Source organism: Siphateles boraxobius, unplaced genomic scaffold (genome assembly GCF_051911475.1).
Source record: "Siphateles boraxobius isolate OS27281-9 unplaced genomic scaffold, OSU_SipBor_1 73, whole genome shotgun sequence".
NCBI lineage: Eukaryota > Metazoa > Chordata > Actinopteri > Cypriniformes > Leuciscidae > Siphateles > Siphateles boraxobius.
In genome coordinates, this window is record NW_027509201.1 from 1,537,828 (window position 1) to 1,565,820 (window position 27,993).

At 36.1% G+C, this 27,993-nt stretch overlaps 1 protein-coding gene across 6 annotated transcripts in view; it reads right to left on the reverse strand.

Moving 5' to 3' along the window:
- LOC143724383 (signal-induced proliferation-associated 1-like protein 2) overlaps nucleotides 1-27,993 on the reverse strand; it is a 143,904-nt gene that overhangs the window by 17,009 nt on the left and 98,902 nt on the right. Inside the window, exons 10-17 of one of the 6 annotated variants that reach the window (XM_077217360.1) lie at nucleotides 27,359-27,601; nucleotides 25,079-25,228; nucleotides 23,781-23,890; nucleotides 22,662-22,744; nucleotides 17,137-17,540; nucleotides 14,797-14,991; nucleotides 11,108-11,161; nucleotides 9,019-9,169 (exon numbers count right to left, since the gene is read on the reverse strand). In XM_077217360.1, coding sequence (XP_077073475.1) covers nucleotides 9,019-9,169; nucleotides 11,108-11,161; nucleotides 14,797-14,991; nucleotides 17,137-17,540; nucleotides 22,662-22,744; nucleotides 23,781-23,890; nucleotides 25,079-25,228; nucleotides 27,359-27,601 — 1,390 coding nt within the window. Of the gene's footprint in view, nucleotides 1-9,018; nucleotides 9,170-11,107; nucleotides 11,162-14,796; nucleotides 14,992-17,136; nucleotides 17,544-22,661; nucleotides 22,745-23,780; nucleotides 23,891-25,078; nucleotides 25,229-27,358; nucleotides 27,602-27,993 lie in introns of all 6 variants that reach the window. The other 5 variants (XM_077217359.1, XM_077217362.1, XM_077217361.1 and 2 more) reach the window with 5 other exon arrangements.

The window sequence follows — 27,993 nt, forward strand, 5'->3', positions numbered from 1 at the left end:
GAGCTCTCTTTCGTGTCTGAATGGACAAATACACATAACATTATGTCTAAATGTCCGTTTTGGAGAGTATTCACGTAAACTATGTTGGTTATGTCTTAAACAGTTGTGAGTGTATAGGATGTGCATTAGTGTAATTGGATCCGCATGTCATCATTTTCGATGTCTTAAAGTGACAGTGGGTAATAAACCTAATGTGGTCTGTGTCCTTAATATTGATCAAGCAACAAAAGAAAAAGAGAAAAGCATTCACTGCTCGTTAATAGCTTTAATAAGGATTCATTATATTTAATTCATACAAATAAATATGTCTGCTGCTTGAAAGAATAAAGAATGATGTATGCAAGTAGTTATAAGGAATGCATATATAATTCATTGAAAAGAAGACTGTTCTACTTTAGGAAAAATGTTTTTATTTAATTTTAAGATATTTTTTAAGTCACAGTAATTAAATCTGTATTTGTATTGCATGTTCAAACTTTAAAATCATTCATATTAACAGGTTAATAGATGTTTTCTCCGGGAGTATATGGGTTTGGAAATTTTAGAGAAATTCTAAATTAATGCATTACAATTTAACTAAAACCATTATATTTTAGTCGACTAAAATCGTATTGTATTTCGTAGACTAAAACTAGACTAAAACTAAAACAATTCAGATGACTAAAACTAAATGGCATTTTAGTCAAAAGACTTTGACTAAAACTAAATCAAAATTTGCTGTCAAAATTAACACTACTATGGAGGGATCAGAAAGCTCTCTGATTTCATCAAAAATATCTTCATTTGTGTTTCTAAGATGATGAAGGTCTTACAGGTTTGTAATATGTTATATCTCTTTAATACAAAAAAAAAAAATATATATATATTTTAGCTATTTTATTGCAAAATTCTTGCTAAGACATATAAACGTATATGCACAAATTCTCCACTATCGCTCCCAGCAGGACGTGGTTAGGTTGGTTTTGGACTGAATACATGGAAAATCCTCATGGTCTTGTGTCGCTAAACAGCAGGATGTTATAAATAAAGCCTGTTCTTTATCTGCAGCTGTGCACTATTGAGAGTGTGTTGCTTGTGACTAAACCAGAGCCATATTCGGTCAGCTGGATAAGAGTGGTAAGAGCGGCCCCGGGGCCCGTGCATCACACAGAGCTCACTATCCAGCAAATATAAGTTAGTCTTCAAGTCTATTCGAAGGGTTCCTGTGGCTCAAAGAGTAGATCATGGATTGGATTTCTGGGGAATTCATGAACCGATAAAATGTATACTTTGAATGTTGCTTTGGATAAAAGCGTCTGACAAATGCATTAATGTCTAAAAGCCAGTGAGCATCCTTAAATGTATACTAAGCAGCAGCATAACAGAAATGAAGCATCATAAATGAGTGATTTGACACTCTACATAGGCAACAAAGTCAATGCACAACAAAAATAATACTCTTCATATGACACACACTCACTTATAAATTACTTCAATGACCTTAGCCATCTACAACTACAACTTAAAATACATGATATACACAAATCTGGCAAAATAGTATTTAAAAAATATATATTTAAGTAACACAATATACATTACTGTTCAAATAATGTTCTCAGTGTGATTTATTTAAAGCTTACTAATACTTTTATTCAGCAAGGATGTGTTAAATGGATCAACAGTGACAGCTAAACATTTCTATTTTAATTAAATGCTGTTCTTTTAAACTTTCTATTCATCAAAATTAATTTTCAACATTGATAATAATCCGAAATGTTTCTTGAGTGGCAAATCAGGTAATGATGCTCTAAATTCAGCTTTGATCACAGGAATAAATTATATTTTAACATACTATATTTCACATAGAAACCAGTTATTTTTCACAATATTACTTATTTGACTGTTTTTCAATTAAATAAATGCAGCCATGGCAAAAATATTTAAAACATCACCAAACATTTCACAACACAGTCTACCATTGTCATGTCGCATTGCATTATGGGATTGCAAATATGTAAGCAATGCTAAATTTGGCAAAACGAGGTATCTTAGAAGGGAGCATCACATGAAGCATATTATGCAGTCTAGGTAGATACTGTAGCTCGTAGTCCTACATAAGAGGCGAAAGACAAAACTTGTAGTCCATTATAACTTCTACAAACACAGCATTTATGCTTTCAATATGGAACAAGGCAAAGCTAGACAGAATTTCTTCTCGAATATTATAAACAGCAACTTAAACAACACACATACTCTTTTTACTACTGTAGAGAGACTGACAAACACAAGTCGCATTCCCAGTGAAATCTCTCAGACAGCAAGTGCAGTGAGTTTGCTTCCTTCTCTGAGAAAATCAATAATATCAGAAAGGTGATCAGCTCATCCTTGAGTTGCGCTGGGGTCAGACAGATCAGATCACAACCTAAGAAAGTAGTCACTATGTCTGATTTTGAAGAAATTGATGGCACAATTTTGGAAGAAACCATAAAGCACCTTAAAACATCAACCTGCGCCCCTGACGCACTTCCCATATCTTTTCTCAAAAGTGTGTTAAACTGTTTAGAAGCAGATCTTCTAGAAGTGGTACATGTCTCACTTCTCTCTGGGAGTTTTCTGAACTCCCTGAAAACTGCAGTTGTCAAGCCTCTCCTGAGAAAGAGCATATTAAGCAACTATAGACCGATCTCAAATCTTCCTTTCATGGGCAAGATCATTGAAAAAGCTGTCACAGCTGAACAAATTCTTAAGCTCGAATGGATACTTTGACAATTTTCAATGTGGTTTCCGATCGCATCACAGCACAGAGACCGCGCTCATAAAGATAATAAACGATATTCGCTTAAATACTGATACAGGCAAATTATCAGTGCTGGTACTACTCAACCTCAGTGCTGCATTTAACACTGTCGATCACAACATACTTCTTGACACGCTGGAAAACTGGGTCGGGCTTTCTGGGATAGTCCTAAAATGGTTCAGGTCATACTTAGGAGGGAGAGGTTATTATGTGAGTTTTGGAGATCATAAGTCTGAGTGGACACCCATGACATGCGGAGTCCCTCAAGGCTCAATTCTTGCGCCACTCCTATTCAACCTGTACATGCTCACAATGAGCCAAATAATGAGAGAACCAAATCGCTTACCATAGCTATGCAGACGACACACAGCTCTACTTATCCCTATCGCCTAACGATTACAGCCCCATTAACTCCCTTTGCGAATGCATTGATGAAGTCAACAGTTGGATGTGCCAAAACAGTCATTGGTGTGGGTGGTGATGGCACAGTGGATAAGACACATGCCTTTGGTGTGAAAGACCTGGGTTCGAATCCACTGTGAGACACCAATGTGTCCCTGAGCAAGACACTTAACCCCTAGTTGCTCCAGAGGCGTGCGACCTCTGAAATATAGCAATTGTAAATGGTTTTGGATAAAAGCGTCAGCTAAATGAATAAATGTAAATGTAAAATAGCGTTTGGAAACAAAGATGAAGTTCTCAAGGTGAACGCATACCTTCAGTCTAGGGGTCAAACAACTTAAATCAAGTCAGGATTCTTGGTGTGACTCTAGAGTCAGAACTTAGTTTCAGTAGTCATGTCAAAGAAATAACTAAATCAGCATACTATCACCTGAAAAATATTGCAAGAGTTAGATGCTTTGTTTCCAGTCAAGACTTCGAGAAACTTGTGCAGGCTTTCATCACCAGTAGGGTGGATTATTGTAATGGACTTCTCACTGGCCTTCCCAAAAACACCATAAGACAGTTGCAGCTCATACAGAACATATGAACACATCACACCAGTCCTCAGGTCTTTACACTGGCTCCCAGTTACATTTAGGATTGATTTTAAAGTATTATTACTGGTATATAAATCATTCAATGGCCTAGGACCTCAATACATTGCAGATATGCTCACTGAATATAAACCCAACAGATCACTCAGATCATTAGGATCACATCAGCTAGAAATACCAAGGGTTCACTCTAAAGGTCATTGAACACTGAGTCCGAAATTCGCATCCGAAATTTTCGCACGTTAAAAAAACTTTCCGACCTCACATTGTCAATCACGCTTGCACACTGTCTACGAATCTTTCGCCCGTCATTAAAAAAAAAAAGAAACGGATCGGGTTCGATTTTCTGCGTTTTTTGCATCCGTAGCAAGCATTTGGAATGGTGTTTGAATGGTGTTTTGACAATTCAGAGCCACCGAATCACGAATACGAAAAAACGCATACAAACATTTCGGACTCAGTGTGCAATGGCCTTTAGCATGGCAAGATAATGCCAGCCGCAGCTGAACCAGCTTCCAGAAAAGATCAGATATGCTCCTACAGTCACATCAAATCCAGACTCAAAACACTTCTGTTCAGCTGTGCATTTACTGAATGAGCACTGTGCCACTGTTCGTCCGACTGTTTGTACTGCATTTTACTTTCTTTTTTATTCTAAAGTGTTTTAATTATTCTTATATCTTTTGATTATTTTTATTTCGTCTTTGCAAAGCACACCATAGTGTATGAAATGAGCTATATAAATAAACTTGCCTGGCCTTGCCTTACATGTCATATATATCACTGGCATGAGGACAGAGTTAAACACGCACCCATGAGCTTACAGGCTTAAACTGTGCCAAAGCTATTTAGATACATTGTATATGTTTTCCATTCAGAGACCGTGAGCCAGAGGAAGTTGGTTAATTCTCAAGCAGAGTCACTTGATCCTGTTCATTTTATTTATAGCACACAATACGTCTTCCACCATTTGAGACCTGATCAAAAACGTCAGTTTGCTGAATTGCCATTACCGGAGGGAAAGCAGACGTCATGGCACACGGGATTCAGCAAAGCTAAACGCCTCCGGCCCCGACCCTCTGTTTTCACTTCCCTTAGACCAAAATCCCACTCAAATCCCATCGCTGAACCATGAACCACCCGCAATATTTCCTTCAAGCTCTCTCTCTCTCTCTCTCTCTCTTGCACACATGCAACTTTATCAGACTAGATCCGGTCTGGTCCTCTTGCATTAAAACAGCCTCAAATGGGATTTAAGAAGCACGGCCCGGCACAACATCACTGCAAATAAAGCAGTCGGATATATTACACAAATCTGGAAAACAGGGAAGCAAATGGTGTTAAAATTTAGATTTTTTTTTAAAGTCACCGAGGCTGCATTTATTTGTTTAAAAATACAGTAAAAACAGCAATATTGTGAAATATTATTAGTTTAAAATAACTGGTTTCTATGTGAATACACGTTAAAATGTAATTTATTCCTGTGATCAAAGCTGAATTTTCAGCATCATTACTCCAGTCTTCAGTCTCACATGATCCTTCAGAAATCAGTATAATATGATGATTTGATGCGCAAGAAATATTTCTGAATATTATCAATGTTGAAAACCGGATTGAAACGTGATAAACTACAACTAAAAAGTTTGTGGTAAGAAAGATACTTTTATTAAGCAAGGATGCATTAAATTGATCAAAAGAGACAGTAGAGACATTTATAATGGTACAAATGATTTCTATTTCTATTGTTTTGAACTTTCTATTCATCAAATATTTGAAGAAAAAAAAGTATCGGTCTCCACGAAAATACGAAGCAGCAGCACAACCGTTTTCAACATCGATAATAAACAGAAATGTTTCTTGAGCATCAAGTCATCATATTATACTGATTTCTGAAGGATCATGTGACACTGAAGACTGGAGTAATGATGCTGAAAATTCAGCTTTGATCACAGGAATAAATTACAGTTTAAAAATATATTCCAATAGAAAACAGTTGTTTTAAATTACAATAATATATCATTGTTTTTACTGTATTTCTGATCAAATAAATGTAGCTTTGGTGAGCAGAAGAGACGTCTTTCAAAATCATGAACTAAATCGTGATAGTGATCTTAAATAGTCCTTTTTTCACCTGTTCTCACTCAGTTGTGTTGAAATAAAGCCAGAGGAGAGAATCATGAAAGTATTGAAAGTATGAACCTCTCAGATCAGACTGGGATCTTCTTCGTGTCTGTAATCTACTTCTCTACCGCAGGTTTAACAGGACAGCGGGACGCTCACTTCTCCCGCTCTCTGCCTGCAATATCCACGAGGAAGGAAAACCAGACTGACCGTGTTTTCCATTCCAGCTCGCGCTCCACAATGATAGATCTGTCTCCGGTTTTAAAATAAAAACCCTTCGCTGGTGGAAATCTGTGATGGAGCAATAACAGCTGCTTTTGTACAAAATGATATGGCATAATTAAACATTATATGTTCTAAAACATAAAACATGCTTACAAATTAATATTTCATAATTTGTTTTGTAAGGAAATGGTTTTGAAAAGTATACCATAAAGCAGTCGAATCTCTCAAGTACCCCTGATATTTTAAGTTCATATTTCAATAGTTTAATAAAATATCATACTTATCAAATATCAACTTGTTCACGGCAAGGTGATTATTGTCAGCAAAAGCTAAAACTATTAAAAAAAATGTTATCTGAATTAAAGCTGAAATCAATTAAAATATAAATATTAGATGAAAAACTCCAACTAAACAAAATGTGAAATGTTTCTTTTGCAACTAACTGAAATAAGTTTAAGTTGAAGCACTTAAATGATCAACTGGAAATAAATTATCAAATAAATAACTAAAACTGAAATAAAATCATTCAGCCTAAATAGTAATATTTAAAAAAAAATAATAAAAAAATAGCACATAGCTAAAGATTTAAAACAAAATGGAAAATATAAAAATAAAAAAGTTAATTCAAATTATTAATTATAAATATTTATATAAATAGTACATTATAGTAAAATAATATTATTTTTCATATATTTAACAAATAATTTATTTGGATCTGAAAATGTTATTTTTAAAATTATTATTGTAATTGACCATTTTTAGGAATGGATTATTATGAATTAATATAAGTAAAGTAATAATGTGTAAAGTATAGTATTTTTAATTAATATTTACTCAGTATTTATTTATAATTATGTATGCAGTTATGACAAATGAGAGGCTACATGTAATATCTGCACTTTAATAGATGAATTGATCAAACTGCAGGATTATTTTAAATCTAGAAAAAAAATAAAACAAAACGATATAACAAGAAAATTTTGAATGAGGGACTTAAGAGACGAGAATATCAGAGAGACAAAAACAGTAGATGTAGGAGAACTGCAGATGAAGCACAGATTTCAGAGTTGCTGTAACATGTATGATATGACGCTGGTTTGAAGCACAATGACCCTTCTGCTTCTGAGGGCACTGCAACATGACACACACCACTGAAAATAGGGCATTGTGCATCTACTCCAGCCTTTGCTGTCAGATAACGGGCTGAGGGAGAGACCCGGGAACTGGAAAACACAATTAAGACGGTCTCCAGGAGCAGAGGAGACTTCACAAAACAGACGCTCCAACAACAACTTCCACGCTTCAATCCTGTCAGATTCAACATGAAGAGAAGAAACACAGCCAGCGCTCGTCAATCAGCTTACCTAAACTCAATCTGTTCGGTCTGAGACTCGTGTTATCCTGTGTGTGTGTCCAGAAGCGGCTCTGGCTGATAACACACACACATGTTTGTTCAGCCCTCAATCACTTCACACACTGAGGTTATCAGTGTGTGTGTGTGTGTGTGTGTGTGTGTGGGAGAGAGACAGCCCAGACTGAGACTACATTCACATACTAATCAGAGCTAATGGAAAAGCATCTTGACTAATAATTACCATTTACATATACTACAGTATTTAGATGGTATTCCAAGGTACTACTGTACTTCAAAGACAACCATGGTACTTTTATGGTACAAAACCCAACTTATTACTATAATACGTTAAAAAAAAAACCTATTACTATTGTACAAATATAAAAGCAGTAAAAATAATGTATTACTTTAAAACCGCAGTGTTAAAGTTCAAAAACAACAAAGCGTATCAAAAACATTGTTTTACCACTGTAAATGCCCAAAATCACAGTACTATCAAGGTACATATCTAAAACACTATGGTATAACCATGATATTGTCTAACAAACAGTTTTACCTCCAAAAACTATGGTATTACCATGATACACTCTTATCAATATTACCACATCTAAATAATATTGAAATTAAGTCAGAAAAAAACATGATTAACATGTTAAATGTCTAAAAAACATGACATTACCATGGTAAAAAAACATGGTATTACCACGGTAAATGCCCAAAATCAAATTACTTATTGAGGTACATATCTAAAAACACTATGACATTACCATGGTACTTGTCTAACAAACGGTTTTATCATAGTACATCTCCAGAAGCATGGGAGTACCATGATATACTTTACCACTCTTACCAGTATTACCAGATCTAATCATAAACATCTGTTATGACATTATGTTAAGTAAAATTACAAAACAAAACATGCTTACCACAGTAAATATCTAAAAAAACATGGTAGTATTATGTCTAAAAAAAACATAATACACTAAAAATATGGTGTTACAATGGTAAATATCTAAAAAGAAAAATCAATATTACTTTTGAACAATAATATTAAGGTACAAAAACAAAGCATTGTTACAAAGAACATAAAAAAATATTAATTTACCATTGTAAACGCCTAAAATCATATCAAGGTACATATGTAAAACACTATAGTAATACCATGATACTTAAAACAGTGTTGCCATTGTACATCTCCAAAAACAATGTAATTCCCTGGTCCATTTAAAAAACAACTATGGTATTACCATAGTAAATACATGATTACCCTGGTAAATGTCTTAAAAGCATGGTATTATTGCAGAATCATGTCCGAAAAATGCCCTTAACAAAGAAGGTACTTCCATGGTATTTCAGACATACAAAATGGTACATGCATCACAAATTGATACAATTTCTAGTACTCAGAAATTGCTAGTAAATTTAACAAATAATTACAAAGAAATGGCAAGTAACACATTGAATGCGGAAAAATTGAAATAGTATTTTCTTGTCAAATAAACTGCAATAAATCAAGTTTAAAAAGAGCGTGTTCGACGGCGTACCTTCCTGTGTCCGCTCTCTCCACACGGGCTTTCAGACAGCATCATCTTCATGTATTCTTCTTTAGACATGTTGGGCTGCAGACTCGTGTCCTTCAGTTTGTCCCGTTCCCTCTCCTGTATCCGACCGGACGTCTCTCCGGCGTACAGCTCCCTGTGGGAACACACACACACATACACCGATCAGAAACACAGGCCCATGATGCTGGCGTTCAGGAGTCAGGGAAGAACAAGGGTTACTCAAACATGGAGGATCCAGGGTCTGTCTGTGTCTTATTCTTTTGTCTCTTATTTGACAGCATGTGTGAAGCACTAAGGAGACGGACAGTGAGTGTTACAGGAGATCTGGTTAGTGTAATGATCATCAGTATCACACACAACACTAAACTGTGAGTTAGGAACACTAACATCTTGAGCATGTTTGTAACACATCCTTCCATCGGGTAAAAAGGAGGAAAGGGAAAGATAGTGGCGGGAGCAATGTGACCTCGATAGTGTTGTGACTGCGTGCAGTGTGTGAGTGTGTGTGACTGGCAGGGTGTTTGATAGCTGTCAGACAGCATGCACAAACAAACACACACACGGACTAAAACTACACTGGGACAACATGAGAAATCATATATTAAATACAAGATAAACTCTGTCGACAGTACCTGGAGCAAGACATTAATCATCATAGAACTATTTAAACATTAAATATGTGGATAGAGATTAACAACCCAATACATGGCACACTGACACAACACACACACACACACACACACACACACACACACACACACACACACACACACACACACACACACACACACACACACACACACACACACACACACACACACACACACACACACACACACACACACACACACACACACACACACACACACACACACACACCAATTTAATTGTTATTATATAATAGCTTTAAAAAAAAGAAATGCATATAATTACTATAATTAAACAATAATAACATTAATATTAATAAAATAAAATAAATACTATTTTTGGGCAACACACAAATATATATGTATATATGCACACACAGTTGTAGCATATTACTTTTATTGTTATTATTTAATAGCTTTTAAAAAATAAATACATATAATTACTATAATTAACCAATAATTACATACATATTAATAAAATTACATCAAATGTAATACACACACACACACACACACACACACACACACACACACACACACACACACACACACACACACACACACACACACACACACACACACACACACACACACACACACACACACACACACACACACACACACACACCCTGTTTACACCTGGTATTAAGATGCATTTTGATCGATGGGATCACAAGTGGACAACACTAAATACAGGTGCAAACGGGGGATATAACGTATTGAACATCTGGTTCAAAAACTTGAATGTACTAGTTTTTATGTCGGTATTCAGTGGCTAACATCCTATCACTGAACCAGAATCCGGGTCAGCCTCGGCTGACAAACTTCCACAGGGAAAACAATGACAGGCATTTCCATAAATAGCATCATTTCTTCTAGAAAGTAACAGGCAATCCATAAAGGTAACTAATATAAAAGCTGCTGCGGAGTTAAAAATACTGCAGGTGAGTTAATTAACACTTTGAGGAGGACACATTCAGACGGTGCAGTGTGTGTGTGTGTGTGTATGTGTGTCGTCAGGCTAAAAATAACAACTGAGCAATGCAGCGAAAATCCAAACGTGTGCAATAGTGAAGAGGTGGTATTAAACCTCACTCCGAGCCCGCAGGCGCTGGACTATGTCATCACAGCTGTCTGGCACTAGCGCCGTTCGACACACACTTGCTGACCCGTTGGCCTTTACTGGTGTGTGTGTGTGTGTGTGTGTCTATGAGCAACTGTTGATATGAGCACTACAGGCTACGTCTGAGCCTGACACCAACTGTCGAGGTGAGCAAGGAGACGAGGGTCATGTGGCACAGCGGGGAGGATTTCAACTCCAGACATTTACACTCAGTGTGGAGAACAGAAAGGTCAGGGGTCAAAGGGGAAAGTTCACTAACAGCGTGAGCACAAACATACACAGTGGGGGTGTGTGTATGTACCTGGACCGCTCGGCTAGAGCCTTCAGAAGGAAAGACAACAAGCTCTCGGCTCCACTGAACAAAAGAAGCCGAGGAAAGTAGAAGAAACAGAATAAAGTTAGCAGCTGGTGAGAGGTGTGTAGTGTCAACGGGAAAAAAGCTTCATTAGCAGGCACAATAAATGTGAGCATTATTGGATGATTTGTCTAGAGGCTGAGTTGCGTAACGTGAAATAAAGAAAGAATGGAGATGCTAACTGCATTACAAGGTTTCTTTTATAACAGCTGGGAAAAACAGCACAGCCGCACCATCAATCGAAGAACAAAAGACATTACTGGAGAGATTCAACAAGAGCATAAGCACACACTCGCTTTTCTAGCTGAATGTAGATGTAACATAGTCTATTGTTTTCAGATAAGTCTAATTATAGACAATAACGTGAATGCAATGCATTGACGTCACTTTCCCGCAGGAACGCCCCATCAGCCGGACTGAGTGGCAGAAGAGCTGCTGTGTGACTGGATCTAATAGGAGAAACTGCGAAAACGTGAGTAAAACAAACGATTATCAGTTTAAACTAAAGGTTGGACTCGATATAGTGTTCCTTACAACTTACCAAAGATCCAGTGATCCATGGATATTAACATGCAGACAGGAATCCTGTTTCCTGACATTTACATGTGCCTGATTTAAACACCGGAGAAATACATAAAGCAAATCTTTCTGTGAACGCTTTATATAAATATAATATAGGTAGATCTAAAGCCATGTGATCACTTATATCAATGTTACATATCATCATATTGTCCAGCCCTAAAATTTTTATAGTTTTTTGTCAGTGTTTATTTAAAAACATCCAATTATGCAGAATATACGATGGTAAATATTTAATTGATGAGTTGTCAATGCAATATATAACAATACAATATATAGTGTATGATTTTACCCCTAAATTCAGCATATTGACACTAAATAATAACTGCAAATCCACCTTTCTCTGCCTGGATCCAGTTGTTTCTGTGAATTGCAGCGATCATTTGCTTTTCTTTTCTGTTGCTTTCGGCAGTCTGTAAAAATATACCTCAGATTTCTTGTCAAATCTAGTTGTACAGTCAGTTTTAAAGGGATAGTTCACCCAAAAATGAAAATTCTGTCAGAAACTTGTTCCCCGAAAAGTTATTAAAGACATCGTTAAAATAGTCCAAGTGACTACAGTGGCTCAATCTTATGTTTATCAAGCGACGAGAATACTTTTTGTGCGCAAAAACAAACAAAAATAACGCCTTATTTCAACTATTCATTTCCTTCTCTGTGGGCCTCGAGTCAGTTCACTAGTGTAACAGCGCAGCGCTTCTGTGTTGTACGTCACACGCATCACACACATGACCAGCGTCGGCCAATAGTGAGCCTACGTGTGACGTAGCTCTACGCTATTACACTAAGTTAACTGACTCGAGGCCCACAGAGAAGGAAATCAATAGTTGAAATAAAGTCGTTATTTTTGATTGTTTTTGCGCACAAAAAGTATTCTCGTCGCTTGATAAACTTAAGATTGAGCCACTGTAGTCACTTGGACTATTTTAACGATGTCTTTAATAACTTTTCGGGGAACAAGTTTCAATCCCTTAGAAGCCTATGGAGGAGTGATCCAGCTCTCAGATTTAATCAAAAATATCTTAATTCGTGTTCCGAAGATGAACGAACGAGTAATTACTGACAGAATTTTCATTTTTGGGTGAACTATCCCTTTAATACCAGTCTTTTCCCAGTAATGTCATCATGATCTAAAAACAAAAACATCTAAAAGATCTCCACCCAGAAGGAGGGGAAGCAAAACTAGAATACTAAAAGAAAAGTGTCCGTGGCTCAATCGTTTCCCCTTCAGGATCTGTCTAGAGTCCAGTGGTAAACAAGATCTTCTGTGTGGAATGGTACACCAAACAAATATTGGACATCAACGTGTAGATCAATAATGAGGGGAGACACATGCCAAGTATATTACGTTTGCATGCTTACGGAGCTGATTTAGCACAAGAACTCGCTCGGGCGAAGCCCTGTTAATCTACTGATGGTTCATTCCAGGCCGCGGTGATACTCGGATCGATAGAGGAAAGATCCGCTTTGATCAGTAACCTATTGCAGATGTTTTTTTTGTCCTTGAAAACTGGAATTGCATGATGATTGTGCCAGAGGAGAGATTAATTGGATAAAAAGAAGTGAGAGACCTTTGCCGGTGGCTAAATCCAGCCTCGGAATAGATTGGTCTCTCCTGGCCTTTTAAACCAGACGCTTAATGAGTCACACTGGCACAAGCTTGGAGGGCAAGATTAAATTTAATCAAATCTAAAGCCCAACCTAATTGTTCACATTAGAAAATCACAATGCAACATCTTTTAAACATAGTGCTTTACACGCACTAGAGATTTTGAGGTCTCAGAGTATGTGGTTATGACCAATGGTAAAAACAAATTACTCTCATAAGTGTCTAAGCTTTTTAAATGCTGCTTTTAGTGGCCTAAACAATTAAATAAAACCTTCTTTCCAACCATACCAGTAGATGCATTCTATTTAGTTATGCACTGATATGGAAATTTTGGTTAATGCTGATAATTAATGGTCTGTCTGAATACTCAATTATGATTGGCGAAAGTTGTGCAATAAATCCATTTAATGCACAGGTAGTTTCAAGTCAGTTTAACACACTTACGTTTACTGACTCGCGCTTTTAATAATAAATTAACTTTGCTTTTGAATGGCTAGATTATATTACGACATTATCAAATCAAAATGCATGTGTCATGGATCAATAACATAGAACGTTTACTCAGATCCAGCATGATTGTGTCTGCATATATGAACGGATAGGACAACTAAAAATTATATGGGATTGTACCATTTATTACTCAGCAAGTCAAGTCACATTTATTTATATAGCACTTTTTTAGCAAGGAGGTGGTAACGTCGCTGTTTTTGAAGTAATTCAACTCACAGCTTTATTGCTAAAAGAGAGATGCTGCACAGAATCAGGTAATTCACACAGGCATCTTTCTCTCTCTTTCTCTCTCTCTCGATAGGCAAATTCATTCAAATAAATTGTATGATTCAAACAAATAAATGTAACCTTACCACACTACTTTATCTCTGTGTCCGATTTAAAGCGGACAAAATGCTAGATCTAGCAAGTCACAAACCGCCATTTTAACATTTCCAGTCAAATTTAACACTGTAAACATCAATGATAGCTTTAACTTGTCAATGCTGGCAAATGACCATGGTATAAATGGGATAATCCATGCATTTAACGTTTTGAATGTTTTTTTTGCCTGACATAAAAATAAAACAATGCCTGAATAATGCAAGCAAGTCATTCAAATTTCCTTGAATGTCAAGTAATGGACGACATTATCAAATCAAAATGCATGTTTCATGGATCAATAACATGGAACGTTTACTCAGATCCGATGTCTGTAAAAATTAACGGATAGGACAACTAAAAATTATATGGGATTGTACCATTTGGCTACTTCATATGTGCACGCACCAACCTGAGTCATCATGGTGAGCAGTGTGCAACTGAATTAATATAATCAATAATTTATTGGGTTTAATATATCAGCCTATTTTTCTTACTGGACTGATAGCAATAACATTAAAAATGATAGCCGATACTGATTATTGTGCATCCCTAATCCACACATCCACACACTCACCCACACTCGGACTGAATTGGGGGCTCGTCTGGGACCGGTTTGTCATCGGCCCTCCTACGGCGGCTGTGTGTGTGTGCGTCAGTGCAGGGCCCGGGCTCCTGGCTACTGTAGGGAACGGCCTGGGCTCCGGGATGTTCTGGAGAGGGCTTGAACTGGGAGCTGTAGGGTAAGGGGCTGCCGGAGTGGTGGGAGCCACTGGCCAGCGCACATGGGATAGTGAAACGTGAGACCCATCAATCAAAACAATATGAAATGACTTCCTGTATTAATTCATTTAAGCACCGGTGGTTAGATAAAGAAGGATAATAAATATACAGGTCTGAAAACGCCCTAAGAGTCATTAGATCAATAATGATCTAATTCCAAGAACGATCCCCTGGGATTCTGCATTGACAGTGCTCTATTCGAGCGTCTTTTGAAATGCATTCACAAGACAAACATGCACTCAAAATCACACACATCACAACTGACAACATGGCTACGAGCAGGACCCTGACCTTTCTACAACAACATGACAGCTGCCATTCTCTCCGGTCCATCTCAAGGAGACTTTTTACCATTTTTCTGCCTTTTATGTAACAGTCTATGCTTTCAAGGGGATTAGTTGACATAACTGTCCTCCAAGAGGCTCCAATAACACTCCCTAAAAGTGTACTTTTGAAACCTCACTTATTTGAAGACAACTCGTCCTGAACAATATAAGAACACTGAACATAACAGAAGGTAGTTATTATTTTCTTCCTGAATTGCTCTGCAATGCAAAACAAGAGTTTCATTGTATGAATGGAAAATACCCCATGTAAACATTTAAGCACCATACACAAAGCGATCTATATTTCCTAATATCCTCAGTTATCTTAATTGCACAATCCCCACAACCACCTTGGACAATGCAAAAAATCCTTGTAGTGGGTCTGTCCCATTTTTACCATGTTCCGCTAGCAGGAAAATCATCTACATGAGTAATATTTGGGTAACTGACCCAAGACTGGATCTGCTACTTGAAGATTAACTGATTAACTGGACTGGAATCACAAGAAAATAATTTCCAGATTTTTCCATTATGCTACCGGAGTGTTCCAGATATATTGTTCAAAAGCTTGAGTATGATTTTTTTGTGACAGTAAAGATATTTATAATGCCCCAGAATATTTCTATTTCAAATAAATTATGTTTTTTTTTGTTTTTTTTACTTTATATTCATCAAAGTAGTATTAAAGTGGGTTTTTGGTTGGAAGCAAAAACATTCTGTTTTTGTGTGTATATCTTTAAATGCATATTAGCTGTTGCTCCCCGCCCCCCTTCCAGAAGAGGGCAGAGCCTTTACAACTTGGGCCTTAGATACTCCAGCAACAACAAAACATGAAACAGCATCGGTCCGTTTCCACAAATGTGTTTTTGCATTCCACTGCGCTGCTTTTCCATTATTTTCTATGTAAACAAGCGCTAAACGGACCTTGCATTGCTTTCTCCCTTTTGGTACCATTCAAACACAGCATGTCTTTGCGTCTAAAAACGCAATGTTTTATCCAAAAAAATTTTTTTTTCAAAGTTCAACTTCTTTTAACTTCAGTGCTGCGTTTTTAAAATGCCATTTCTTGCGCGAGACACTGTGAAAGATGCGAGCGTCAAGGTCAAACACGTCCATCTAGCACGTTTACATAGAAAAGCAATTGAAAAGTAAAACAGTGGAATGGAAAAATGCATTCTTTGTTCATTGATAACATTTAGACATCACGTAGCTGAGACAGTCTTGGAAATCCACTAGCTGCTTTAGTGAGGAGATAAACATGGCGGATTGAGTACAGCTCACTCAGAGGAGGAGCTAAGCTAACAGGGCAGATTCTGTGAACTTTGCATAATAGGTCACTTTCAGCATCTTCATAATGAGAACAGAAAGTTAGTTATAGCAATTTAAATGCAAAAAGTCTGTTGGCTTGCTGTTAAAAAAACACCATCCCTCTCATTCTCCAAGAGAATACACACAGCTGGATATGTAAAATATCCAGATACTGTGGAATGCTTCCAGTCTGCTAGCTGTTATTGTTTATAAATATGTGCATATTCTTCCAGTTACACATAAACACACAATTTTGTATCTGGATATGTACAAAAATTGTGTGTTTGTGTGTTACTGGAAGAATATGCACATATTTATAAACAATAACAGCTAGCAGACTGGAAGCATTCCACATGGTCTGAGAGGGAATCTAACCATTAGGCTAATCAATAATGTTGGCAAAAACACACCGCTTGGAACCATTTGGAACCAACCAGGAAATGCATGATCCATTCAGCTACATATCTGACCTATTTATATTCTCCTATACATTCACTCACCTGGAATGAGATGAGCTCTCGCTCAGGTCTCCTATACTCCCGTCCGCGGGTGTGTTTCCGGCGGCCAGAGCCGCGGCGTAGCTCTGAGGAAGGTACAACCTCCCGCGGTCCTCCTCCATTGAACCTTCTTCAGTCAGCTCCGGTGTCCAGGGGTGTCCCGGATCAGACGCGCCCCGGCCCTGGAGCACGACACGGGCCACAGATGCATTGGCCACCCCTGGGGTCATGCTACAGGGTGCGGTGTCAATGCCACTGTCAGTGGAGGCTCCTTTAATGTAGGTGAGACCCAGCATCTCTGGATCCATCAGGTCCCCGGAGCCAAAGTGCTTCTCATCACTGTTACTGCTGGAGGCATTGCTGGACAGTGTGTTACTGCTGGAGTGGCTGGAGTTCTTATCGCCGCCCTGCTGGAGGAAGACACACACAGACACACACACACCAAGGAAACATTAATAATATGGATAATAAACCTGCTGCTGTCTGTTATTAAGGATAATCAAAGAACAAAAGAAAAAGAGAAATCATTCACTGCTCTAGACAGAATAACCTTTGTAGCTTTAGTAAGGATTCATCTATATTTCATTTATAATTTATGCAGTGAAGACTGTGAAGTGTTTGATAATAACTTTATTCAATTTCTGTATATATCCTACCTTTTAGACCTACCTGAAAGTCAAAGGTTACATGGATCAAAAACAACGAAAACAATAACTTTTTGTGCATTTTAACAGGGCAAGTAGAAATCTAAACTGGTCTGATTCGGCCAATTGTTTTAATGGAATCTTTTTATGAAAAAACGCTAATACTGCAATAATGTTTTTTCTCAATTTTAGCCATGAAGTAAAGCCATTCAGCATCACAGTATAATTGAAAGCTATACATTTAAAAATGCATTAGGCTTTAAAATATATAACAACCTTTAATTTAAAATATAGTCTAGTGTCTTAATGTTGTTTCTACATTAATTTGGAGATTAAATGTGAAATTATTACAATATGAAAATATATTAAAAACTTTAATGTTAGGTGTGATTTTATTAAATCGATTGACATCACTATATATATATATATAGGTATGTGTATGTATATATATATATATATATATATATATATATATATATATATATAATAAACAAATCTATAAAAAAATAATAATAATTAAGAACTGGCAGCAAGGCTCAAAGCATAAATACCAAGGCTCAATGTTTCAGTAGCTCACATTGCAACAAACAATACATATCGTACCATTGTCTACGTGACGTTTTGTGCTTGCTAGCATATTTTATCATCTATAATTCTAATTAGCAGATGGAAAACGGGTCGCATTCGCTGTCATATTTTTTGTCATGTGACACCTTCTTTAGTCCAAACTAATATCATGCCAATTTAAAATGTACCACTGCTCACTGGAAAGACCAGCAAAACTAATTACTGTGAGCTAATGAATAATTCTGTGACTGGTGGTAATGCATGCAAATATGAGCTGTATTCATTAATTAGTGCGCGGACAATAGGCGTAATAAATTAAAAGAGCAGATCCTGTGGTGAATGGCGCCATGTACATCTCCCAATGGATACGGCCAACAGCATTTAAGACAAAGCAACAGACATTAGAGACCATTTCAGAGATGAAAAGGTTTGTAAGTTATTGATATAGATGGTAAAAGGCAAACAGACAATAACAAACATAATTAAGAGACTTCTGACATTAAAACTGATTTTAGACTGACATGAAATGATCCAACACACATTAATGCAGCTGTAAAACACATTCCACTTAACATGGATAATGAGACAGTCCTTTAATCTATCATAGTTTTCCATATTTGTTCAGAGGCTCTACAGCTGCAAACCCCCATAGCTCTTCATCACACGCACAATAAATCATATGTTGTAGATTAAGCATCCCCAGGATCTAAAAGTTTTCAATGCAACCGAGTTGCTAACTGAGAAAAGCATTAGAGAATGTCACTTGAGATTCATTTGAACAGCATGAAGTGGTAAAAATTGATTGGGTATTATACTTACGTGGGATGGAATGAATTAAGAGATTAAATGCCATTTTCTTTAATAGAAATTGTTAAAAAACTGCAGTGATTGCAAATCAGAATAGAGGCAAACGCTTCCTACAGTCACTGAAAGAGAAAAGGCCTCATTTGAATGAAATTAAAAGTAATAACATTAGTGTAAGTGAAACTAAGTAATTAATATGAATTTACCTTGAAGGAAAATAAAGAGATTTTCTTACTACAACACAGTTTAATAGCAAAAAAGTATCACTATTATACGAGGCCTGACAACGTTTTACTTAATTTCTGTAAAAATACATTTAAAGTCATCCAAACACACATCCTCCATAAACTCTTTTGCTTGGTGGTCGGCAACAGAGTCCAATGTCTGCATTTAGATGTATGCATTTAGATTCGAAAATAAGATTGGTTAATAACGTTTAAGGCGGGGCTCAACAAAAGCTCAATTATATTGAAGTAAATCCAAATGTAAGAGTAATACAGAAGCAGCAAAATCACGATGCTTTCTAAGATAGGCCTACTTCATTTTCAGGCAGCAGCACATACATCCTTACAAAAATGCATTTGCAACAAGCTCTAAACACTCAAAAGTATAATAAAATATTTCAAATGTAATTAAAAATGATTTCACTCAATATTTGTGTGCACTACCATTTTCTACCCTTATTATAGCACAACACCAGCTATGTTTCCATGCAAAGTTGCAATTTTAAAACATTTTCGAACAAAGCCCTGTTTTCATACCTTGTGTTGAAGAGAACAAAACCATCACTTCCTAGGAAATTGGTGCCAAAATATATGTAATAAAACTGGAAGTTGCTGCAATCGGGAAAGAAACTGTGCCTCTTTTTCATACATCATGAATGACTTGGGTCTGCAACTGGTCCGATGCAATTGGTCCGCTGGTTAGTCCGGATATCTAATCACATCCCCTGTTGAGGAGTCATATGACTTTTTTTTTATGCGCATTTGAGGGATTTATTTGGTAAATGTGTTTCCATCGTAATTTATGCGCATGTCTTCTTATCCAATGGAAAAACTGTAGACCTCAATTAAGCACATGAGTTTTTTTAATGCACATTTTTTTGCATCCAGCAGTCCCAAAACTTATATAAAAATAGGTGGATGTAAACATAGCTAGTTAACCTAGTGCTAAAGCCAAACTCAATAGCAGAGATTCTACATACAAACATTATTTCAAATCAGTCATGTACAGAGAGCCTAAGCCCCTCCCCTTCCAGTGGACCATGTGACCTTATTTCGGAAAAATATTGTATGGTAGTCAATGGCGAGAGACAACAAATATTTGCATCCCATTTGAATTGTGCCCTGAATCACACATATGATGTTTGACAATTTAAAAGATACATTTTAAAGTCAAGAAAGTCGCAAGTTTGATGTGAAAATACGTCATGACAAAGACTACAAACCCAAAAGGCGCGCATGTGACGTCATTCCTTTTCTCTCAATGAATGAAGCTAACTTTACTGAAGCTAATGTCTGTAATTTTTTCTATAGTCTAACGTTATAATCGTAACGTTACGCCGTCATGCCTGTGTGTTTTATACCAGACTGCACACACACGAGCTTGGTGACGTACATAGTGCGAGACGAGAAATGTAGTAAGGGGTGGTGATGGCGGAGTGGATAAGACACATGCCTTTGGTGTGAGAGACCCAGGTTCGAATCCACTGTGAGACACCAATTTTTCCCTGAGCAAGACACTTAACCCCTAGTTGCTCCAGAGGCGTGCGACCTCTGACATATAGCAATTGTAAGTCGCTTTGGATAAAAGCGTCAGCTAAATGAATAAATGTAAATGTAAGTACATTGAGTGATTTTCACATAAAACTAAATGTGACTCTTCTGTTTTATGACAAACTGTGACTTTCTTGACTTTCATAATTATCTTTTAAATTGACAAACATCATGTGTAATTCAGGGCACAGTTCAGAAGGAATAAAAAGATAAGTTGTCTCTCGCCATTGACTACCATACATATTTTTACCAAAATAAGGTCCCATGAGGCGGAAGCGGAGGGGAGGGACTTAGGCTCTCTATCGCCTCAGGATCATTTCAGCTCAAACATTTAGGAAGAGCTTATACGCATGTACAGATGCACACACAGGGATCACCACAGGAGCCCTGCGTTAAACTACCGTAATTTACTTTGAATTTGCTGCCGGTGGTCAGATGCTATTACTGGAACAGGGAGCGAGAGATATTGGGTAAAACTAACATTGAAGGTGAGAGAGACAGAAAAACATGAGCATGTCCCTGATAACAGCACAGAGCGCCAGCACCAAGGGCAGACTGACCTTATCACCATTCATTCATCACACTGATGCACACACACACTGACAGCACGACTAGCGGGGCTCTCCGTGTGTGTGTGTGTGTGTCATATCAAGCTTTTCAACCTACTGTACATAAAGACGAGCCAGAGACGTCTCCAAAGCAGCAGATCCAGGAGATGCCCAATGTTACTTGATTACAGGGTTGATATGTGAAGTGTAAGTCTCACTTACCACATTAAAACACATTCTGACACCGTTCCCGCAGTAAATTTCCCACAGGGAATTCCCCTAGATTATGAATTAGTCCGGCATTTATAAACATAGTTGCATATATAAACAAATTCCTGCTGGCTAGTCAACTAACCAACTGAATTATAAATAGACCACATGGTTTATTTTGTCAGCGGTCTTCTGAACTTTGAATGAACTGGACCTCATAACCTTCTATACAGCTGTGTGTAGGACGACCCAAGTAGGACATCAGTGTTGGTCTAAAATTACTATCAAACCATTTTTAGTGTTAGATTTGCGGCTTCAACAAGATTCGTATTTCATTTAGATTTTAGGGCAGTGGTCCCCAAACAATTAATTTATATAAATATAAAACACGCATTAAAGTTGCTAACTGCTTTTTATTTCTGTTTTAATTGTAGTAAATCAACTTAAACTAAACTAAAATGAGAAATGCTTTGGCAACTAGCTGAAATAAATATACATTTAAAATATTTTACTCTATTTCAGTTAATGTTTATGTTATTTCAAGTAACAAAGGTGTTTTTTTATGGTTTTAGTTTTAATTAACTATAACAACCCTCATTCTTAAATATATATTTTTTAAATCCTTATTTAATTTCCAATATATAATTTTAATTATAGTTATTTTAGTTACCTATTTTAATCTATATTAAACACTCATAGTTTCAGTAAATAAAAAAAATAAAACTTTATCATTGAAGCAGATGTACCAGAGGAAACCTATTAGCGGACATGAGGAATGAATATTGAATGTTGTTGTGGAAAATGGAGGGCTTTGAATTTAAAAAGCTTTTTTAAGGGTACTTGGTTGGAACATGTTTGTTCCTCCCGAATCTTCTTTCAGGATCAGAATAAATTATGTTGATCCAGAAACATGCTCTTTTATGGCAAAATCCCAGACATCCCTTTTCCTCTGCCAGAGTGTGGCATGGGAGTAATCTTACCCGTGTCAACTTGTTGGGTGAATCCTTGCCTCTTTCCTTCAGAGAGTTGAGGATCTTGGTGGAAGGGACGTGCCATTTCGCCTCTGTGAAGATAGAATAAATAACAAGCTTTGAGCTTCCCAGAACATCTTACTAAAGAGAGCATAAGAGCATAGACAGTGTCTGATACGGTCATTAGATGCTGCAAACTGGGCTAGATGGTTATCATGGTTACCACTAATCATCTATGAAATTCAAAAACCAGATTGACCACAATAACTAGGGCTGCACGAAAAATGTTATTGTGATTTTTCTTATAAAAGTTGCATTTGCGATTTAAAATGTGATTCGAAAAAATAAGCACTAGGTTTGTTAAGCTGCACAATTTTGCGATTATATATTAACCTGACTAATAATAATGGTAACCCTTTACAATAATGTTTCATTTGTTAACGTATTAACTAACATGAAGTGAACTAACAATGAGCAATACATTTGTAAAAGTATTTATTAATCTGTTCACATGTTAGTTAATAAAAACTTAATTGTTTGTTTATGTCAGTTCACAGTGCATTAATGTTAACAAATACAACTTTTGATTTGAATAATTTATTAGTAAATGTTGAAATTACCATGAACAAAGATTAATAAATGCTGTAGAAGTACCATTCATTCTTAGGTAATTCTAATGTTAACTAATGAAACCTTATTGTAAAGTGTTACCATAATAATAATAATTATTTGTATTATTATAATTAACAAAATTACTTTTTAAATGCTTTTTTAATTCACAGTGATATATTAAAATTTACGAATGACCTCACTAATGTTCATGGCTGTCTTAATATCTTAATTTTCAAACATTAAACCATCAAGCTTTTATTTCGGTGAAAAACCACAAGCTGCTCACGGGTAAATGAACACAGTGCCTCGCTTCACTCGGAAACACACATATATTTACTGAATTTAATGACAGATTTTGCGTTTTGATAATCACATTTAAGCCCAATCACAATTTCGGTCTTAATGAATCGTGCAACCCTAACATTAGCCTATTTTTTCCCAGCAGGACGTGTTTAACTTCCAGTATATTTTCAGGTCAGTAGCTGATGTCCATCTGACCTTCTGTGTGAATATCACCTGCAGAGCGTGTTCTCTCGAGGGTGGGCTCTCTCTCCCTCAGCATCTCCCCGTCTCCCAGCATGCACTGGGCTTCAGTGGCGCGCTCATGGAGAACGGGAGACTGACACCTGTGGAAGGACCAGGCTGGAGTTTAGCTCTTAGAAGGGAAAAAGGACTTCAATCAGCCAGAGAAGGATGATGAAAGGCTATTCATCTTTCATTGCAGAGCATTGATGTTCAGTTTGACTGAAACACCGCACACCTCCAGCTGTGATCAAAGTTTGAGGACACGTTCTAATTCATATAGCAATAACTCATTTCTTTACTCATATTAAAAAATGGACTGATTGATTCATACTAAAAAATGTATTGTCTTTCACACTCCTGACTTCCTATGTGTGAAATTAGCTAAAGGTTCTGCTCTAAAGATAAACGCATTTATGGATGATTAAAAATCAAGTACCAATTACTGTGCCTAAACATTAATAAGGTTATTAATTACTTATCAAATCATTACTAAAACCCAAATCAACCTATATCAGATGAACAATACAGTAAACACATTTTTTTTTACAGTTTTTACATAAGATGAAACAAAATATACAATTTATTTCATTTATTATATTTAATTATATTAATATGAAATAGGTTAATATTAATAAATAATATTTATTCTAAAATTAATAAAAGTTAATACATTTATATATTAATACATTTAAAATAAATTACACTGTATCAAATAAATTCCAAATCACTATATTAAATCCAAATCAACCTACATCAGGTGGACAATATGATATACATTAAAAGAAACTTAAGTATGTGAAATAATAATTAATAATATTAATAATAATATAAATAAATAAATAATATTAATTCTAAATCGTTTAATACAACTAATAATATAAGTAAAAAAATAATACAATTTTCTTAATACATTAATATTAAATACAATTATTTTCAATAAACTAAATCCATACTATATAAATAGTAAATCATATTTATAGTTTAATATAATTGAATATATTTATTTATTAATTTATATTAATCAAATTATTAATTGGACCAATACAATAATACTTAATTAAACTTAAATTACTAAAATTTTACTTAAATATTGCTGATAAAAATATCAATATAAATTTAATCGAATTTGTATCAAATTATATTATAAAATATAATATAATTATATTATATATAAATATAATACATACACTTTTTTTTACTTTTTTTTTTTACAAACTACATGAATACAAAATAATTGTATTAATTAAGCCACACAAAACTGTGAAACTGTGAGTTAGTTAGCATGTGACCTGTCGTGTCCGGGCTGCTGGTTCCAGCTAGCGCTCCCACAGGGTCCGGGGTCACTGGAGGACGACTGGTTACTGGGTGAACTGCGGTAGTGTTGGGACGCCTCTCCTTTACTGCAGGACATCTGAGGGCTCTCCATGTCTTGAGCAGTCCTGTAGCGTGAGAAAGAGAGAGAACAGATGTGTTTCTCACAGCAGCTGCGCCACTGACACCGATACACCACAGTTCAGTATGAGCAACAGGTTTCAGCTGAACGAACGAAGACGAAAACATCAGCCTGACATCAATGTGTCTGATCTAATCACTCGGTTCACAAGAGTAACAAGCTGAATGTGTGATAAACCAGACCTAAGCGCGGCTTAATTGCATGCAACATTAAACATTTCATCCGATACAGATCTGACAAAACATTTAAATCTTTTATGAAAAATGTGAGATGTGTTTGCACGTGCAAACATTCTCATATCTATGTTAAAGTGGTTGCTGGGACATTTCTGGAAAGTGTCCAGTGTGCTTTTAGTGATTTAGTATGAATGCATCAGCAGAAAGAGCGTCTGATCAGAGGAAGTACTGAAGCGATGCACAGCTCTCTCCACATGCGGTCTCACACAAGAGTCTGGAAAGGTCATCAACACCACGAGGGGCTTCCAGGTAACAACTAATGACCACATTATAACAAACCATATTTGAAAGGCATATTGCATGCATACCAAATACAGGAACCTGAATTCATGATGTTCTGGGTCAGTAAGTATGGCAGGAACACTGGAAATGCAACACAACACTTTCCAGCAGCAACTTAATGATAGTGCACATTGAAAACGAAAATGTTGCAAGACACAGAATAGCAACAGACAGTTTTTTTTTGTTGTTGAAATTTTCACATATTTAAGCACTGCAAAAAAAAAATGAATGAGTATTTTGGTCTTGTTTTCCAGGTAAAATATCTAATAAATATCTGATATAAATTTAAAGTTATATTCATAAGTATTAGAGGGAGGCGATTAGTGTCATATGAATCCAGTTTTGTTTCTTCCCAAATTCAGCTTTATTTATCCCAGGTCCCGTGTGTTCGGTTTTAATCTTCTTGATTAGGTTTCAATGGTTTAATTACAGTTCAATAATCAAAAAGTGAATCAAATGAATTAATAAACCTTTTAACAATTTAATAATTAATATATATTTTTAACAATGACAGGGCGCTAACAAACTGTTTTATTTTTATTCAGTTTTTCAGTTAATATATTTCTGGATTTAAGATTTAATACAAATGTATTATTAAAAACTGCGGCAATCAAATAAAGGCATAACATTTTTAAAAATATAATCTTATTTATTCGTTTAACAACACTTATTTTTTGGCAAACAATGTGCAGCCCAAAAGATGTTTGTTTACTGGTAAATTTAAAACATGGAAGAAAAATTGTGTAATTAAGTTTTAACAATTATTATTATTTTTATTATTACTACTGCTACTTTAAGAAGTACATTATACTTATATATATATGCAATAGCAATTATCTTTCTGTCATAATTTCTTCAATTTAAACCAAACTTTTATTTTAGCGAGTTGTCCTTTGAGTTTCTGTGTGTAAATATGATGAGTTTTCTGAAAAGAAATGGTGTAATGCTGGTGAAGTGACTCTCAGAGCGGCTCTGAAGATCAAGACCATGTGTTCATGTCTCACTACATGAGTGAACAACATGCAGACTTCAGATTTCAATAGGAAAAGAGACAAAAATGTGTCCACTGAGGAGAATCATTAAATATAATAATTAACATAAATAATATTAATTTCATATATTTTGTATTTTTATCTTATATAAAACTGTAACCAATTTGTTGTTTATTGTATTGTTCATCTGATATAGCTTGATTTGGATTTCATAAATAAATTGATAAGTCACAAGTAACCTGATTAATGTAACGGTGCCAAACCCCGCGGAGACTTCATATGACACAAACTCTGAATTAAAATGCACAAATGCTATATTTTCTAAATGACAATCATTTGTTTACAAACAAGTATTCATTACTTCAATGAGCTCCTTATATCTGCATCAAATTATTACATTGTTTAAATGAAACATATTTAGCTAACTATGATTTTGTATATATACATTTCTGAAATGCATAACTTTAGACAGTTAACTCTGATAACAGATCACTCTAAATTGTAAAGTGGACTCATGCACTTTCTGTAAAGCTGCTTTGAAATGATGTGTATTGTGAAAAGCGCTATACAAATAAGCGTGAATTGAATTGTAACAACAAGTGATACCTGGGTCCATCTGGCAGCTTCCTGTCGAAAGAGGTGCTGCGTGGGATAGCGTTCTGGAGGACCTGCTGGCCGGGCGTGCGATCGGGACCCTGTGTGGGGGATCCGCGGGGAACAGGCTGGCTGCTGGTGGGCACACGGTGCCAGGTGGTGTTTCTTTTGAAGGGCGTCTTGTACTCGCAGGGCGTTCCTTCACTGTCCAGCTTATACTCCACCATAGGAATACGGTAGAGCTCTGAACATCCCCTGAGACACACAAAAAGCAGAAAATAAGCCAGCAATATTTTTGGGAATATGAGCACTGATTAATTGCTCATAATAAAATCAGGATTGTATCTATTATGCCCTTTTTCAAAGTCTTGATTTTGTTTTAAGGCTCTACTAGAATAGGTTTAAATGCTTGAATGTTCAAAAAACACATTATTTTCCCAATATTCTCCATTATTGCGGCTCCTCTCTTCACAATCTGTCAGTAACGCTCTGTTTAGTTCCTGTCTCTATGAAGCCCCTCCTTCTGAAAGCACACTGTGCTCTGATTGGTCGGCTGGATCAGTGTGTTGTTATTGGTCAAGAGCTTCTAGCATGTTTGGGAAATGTCCCGCCCCTTACCATAACCACCAGTTTAACACACTACTAAC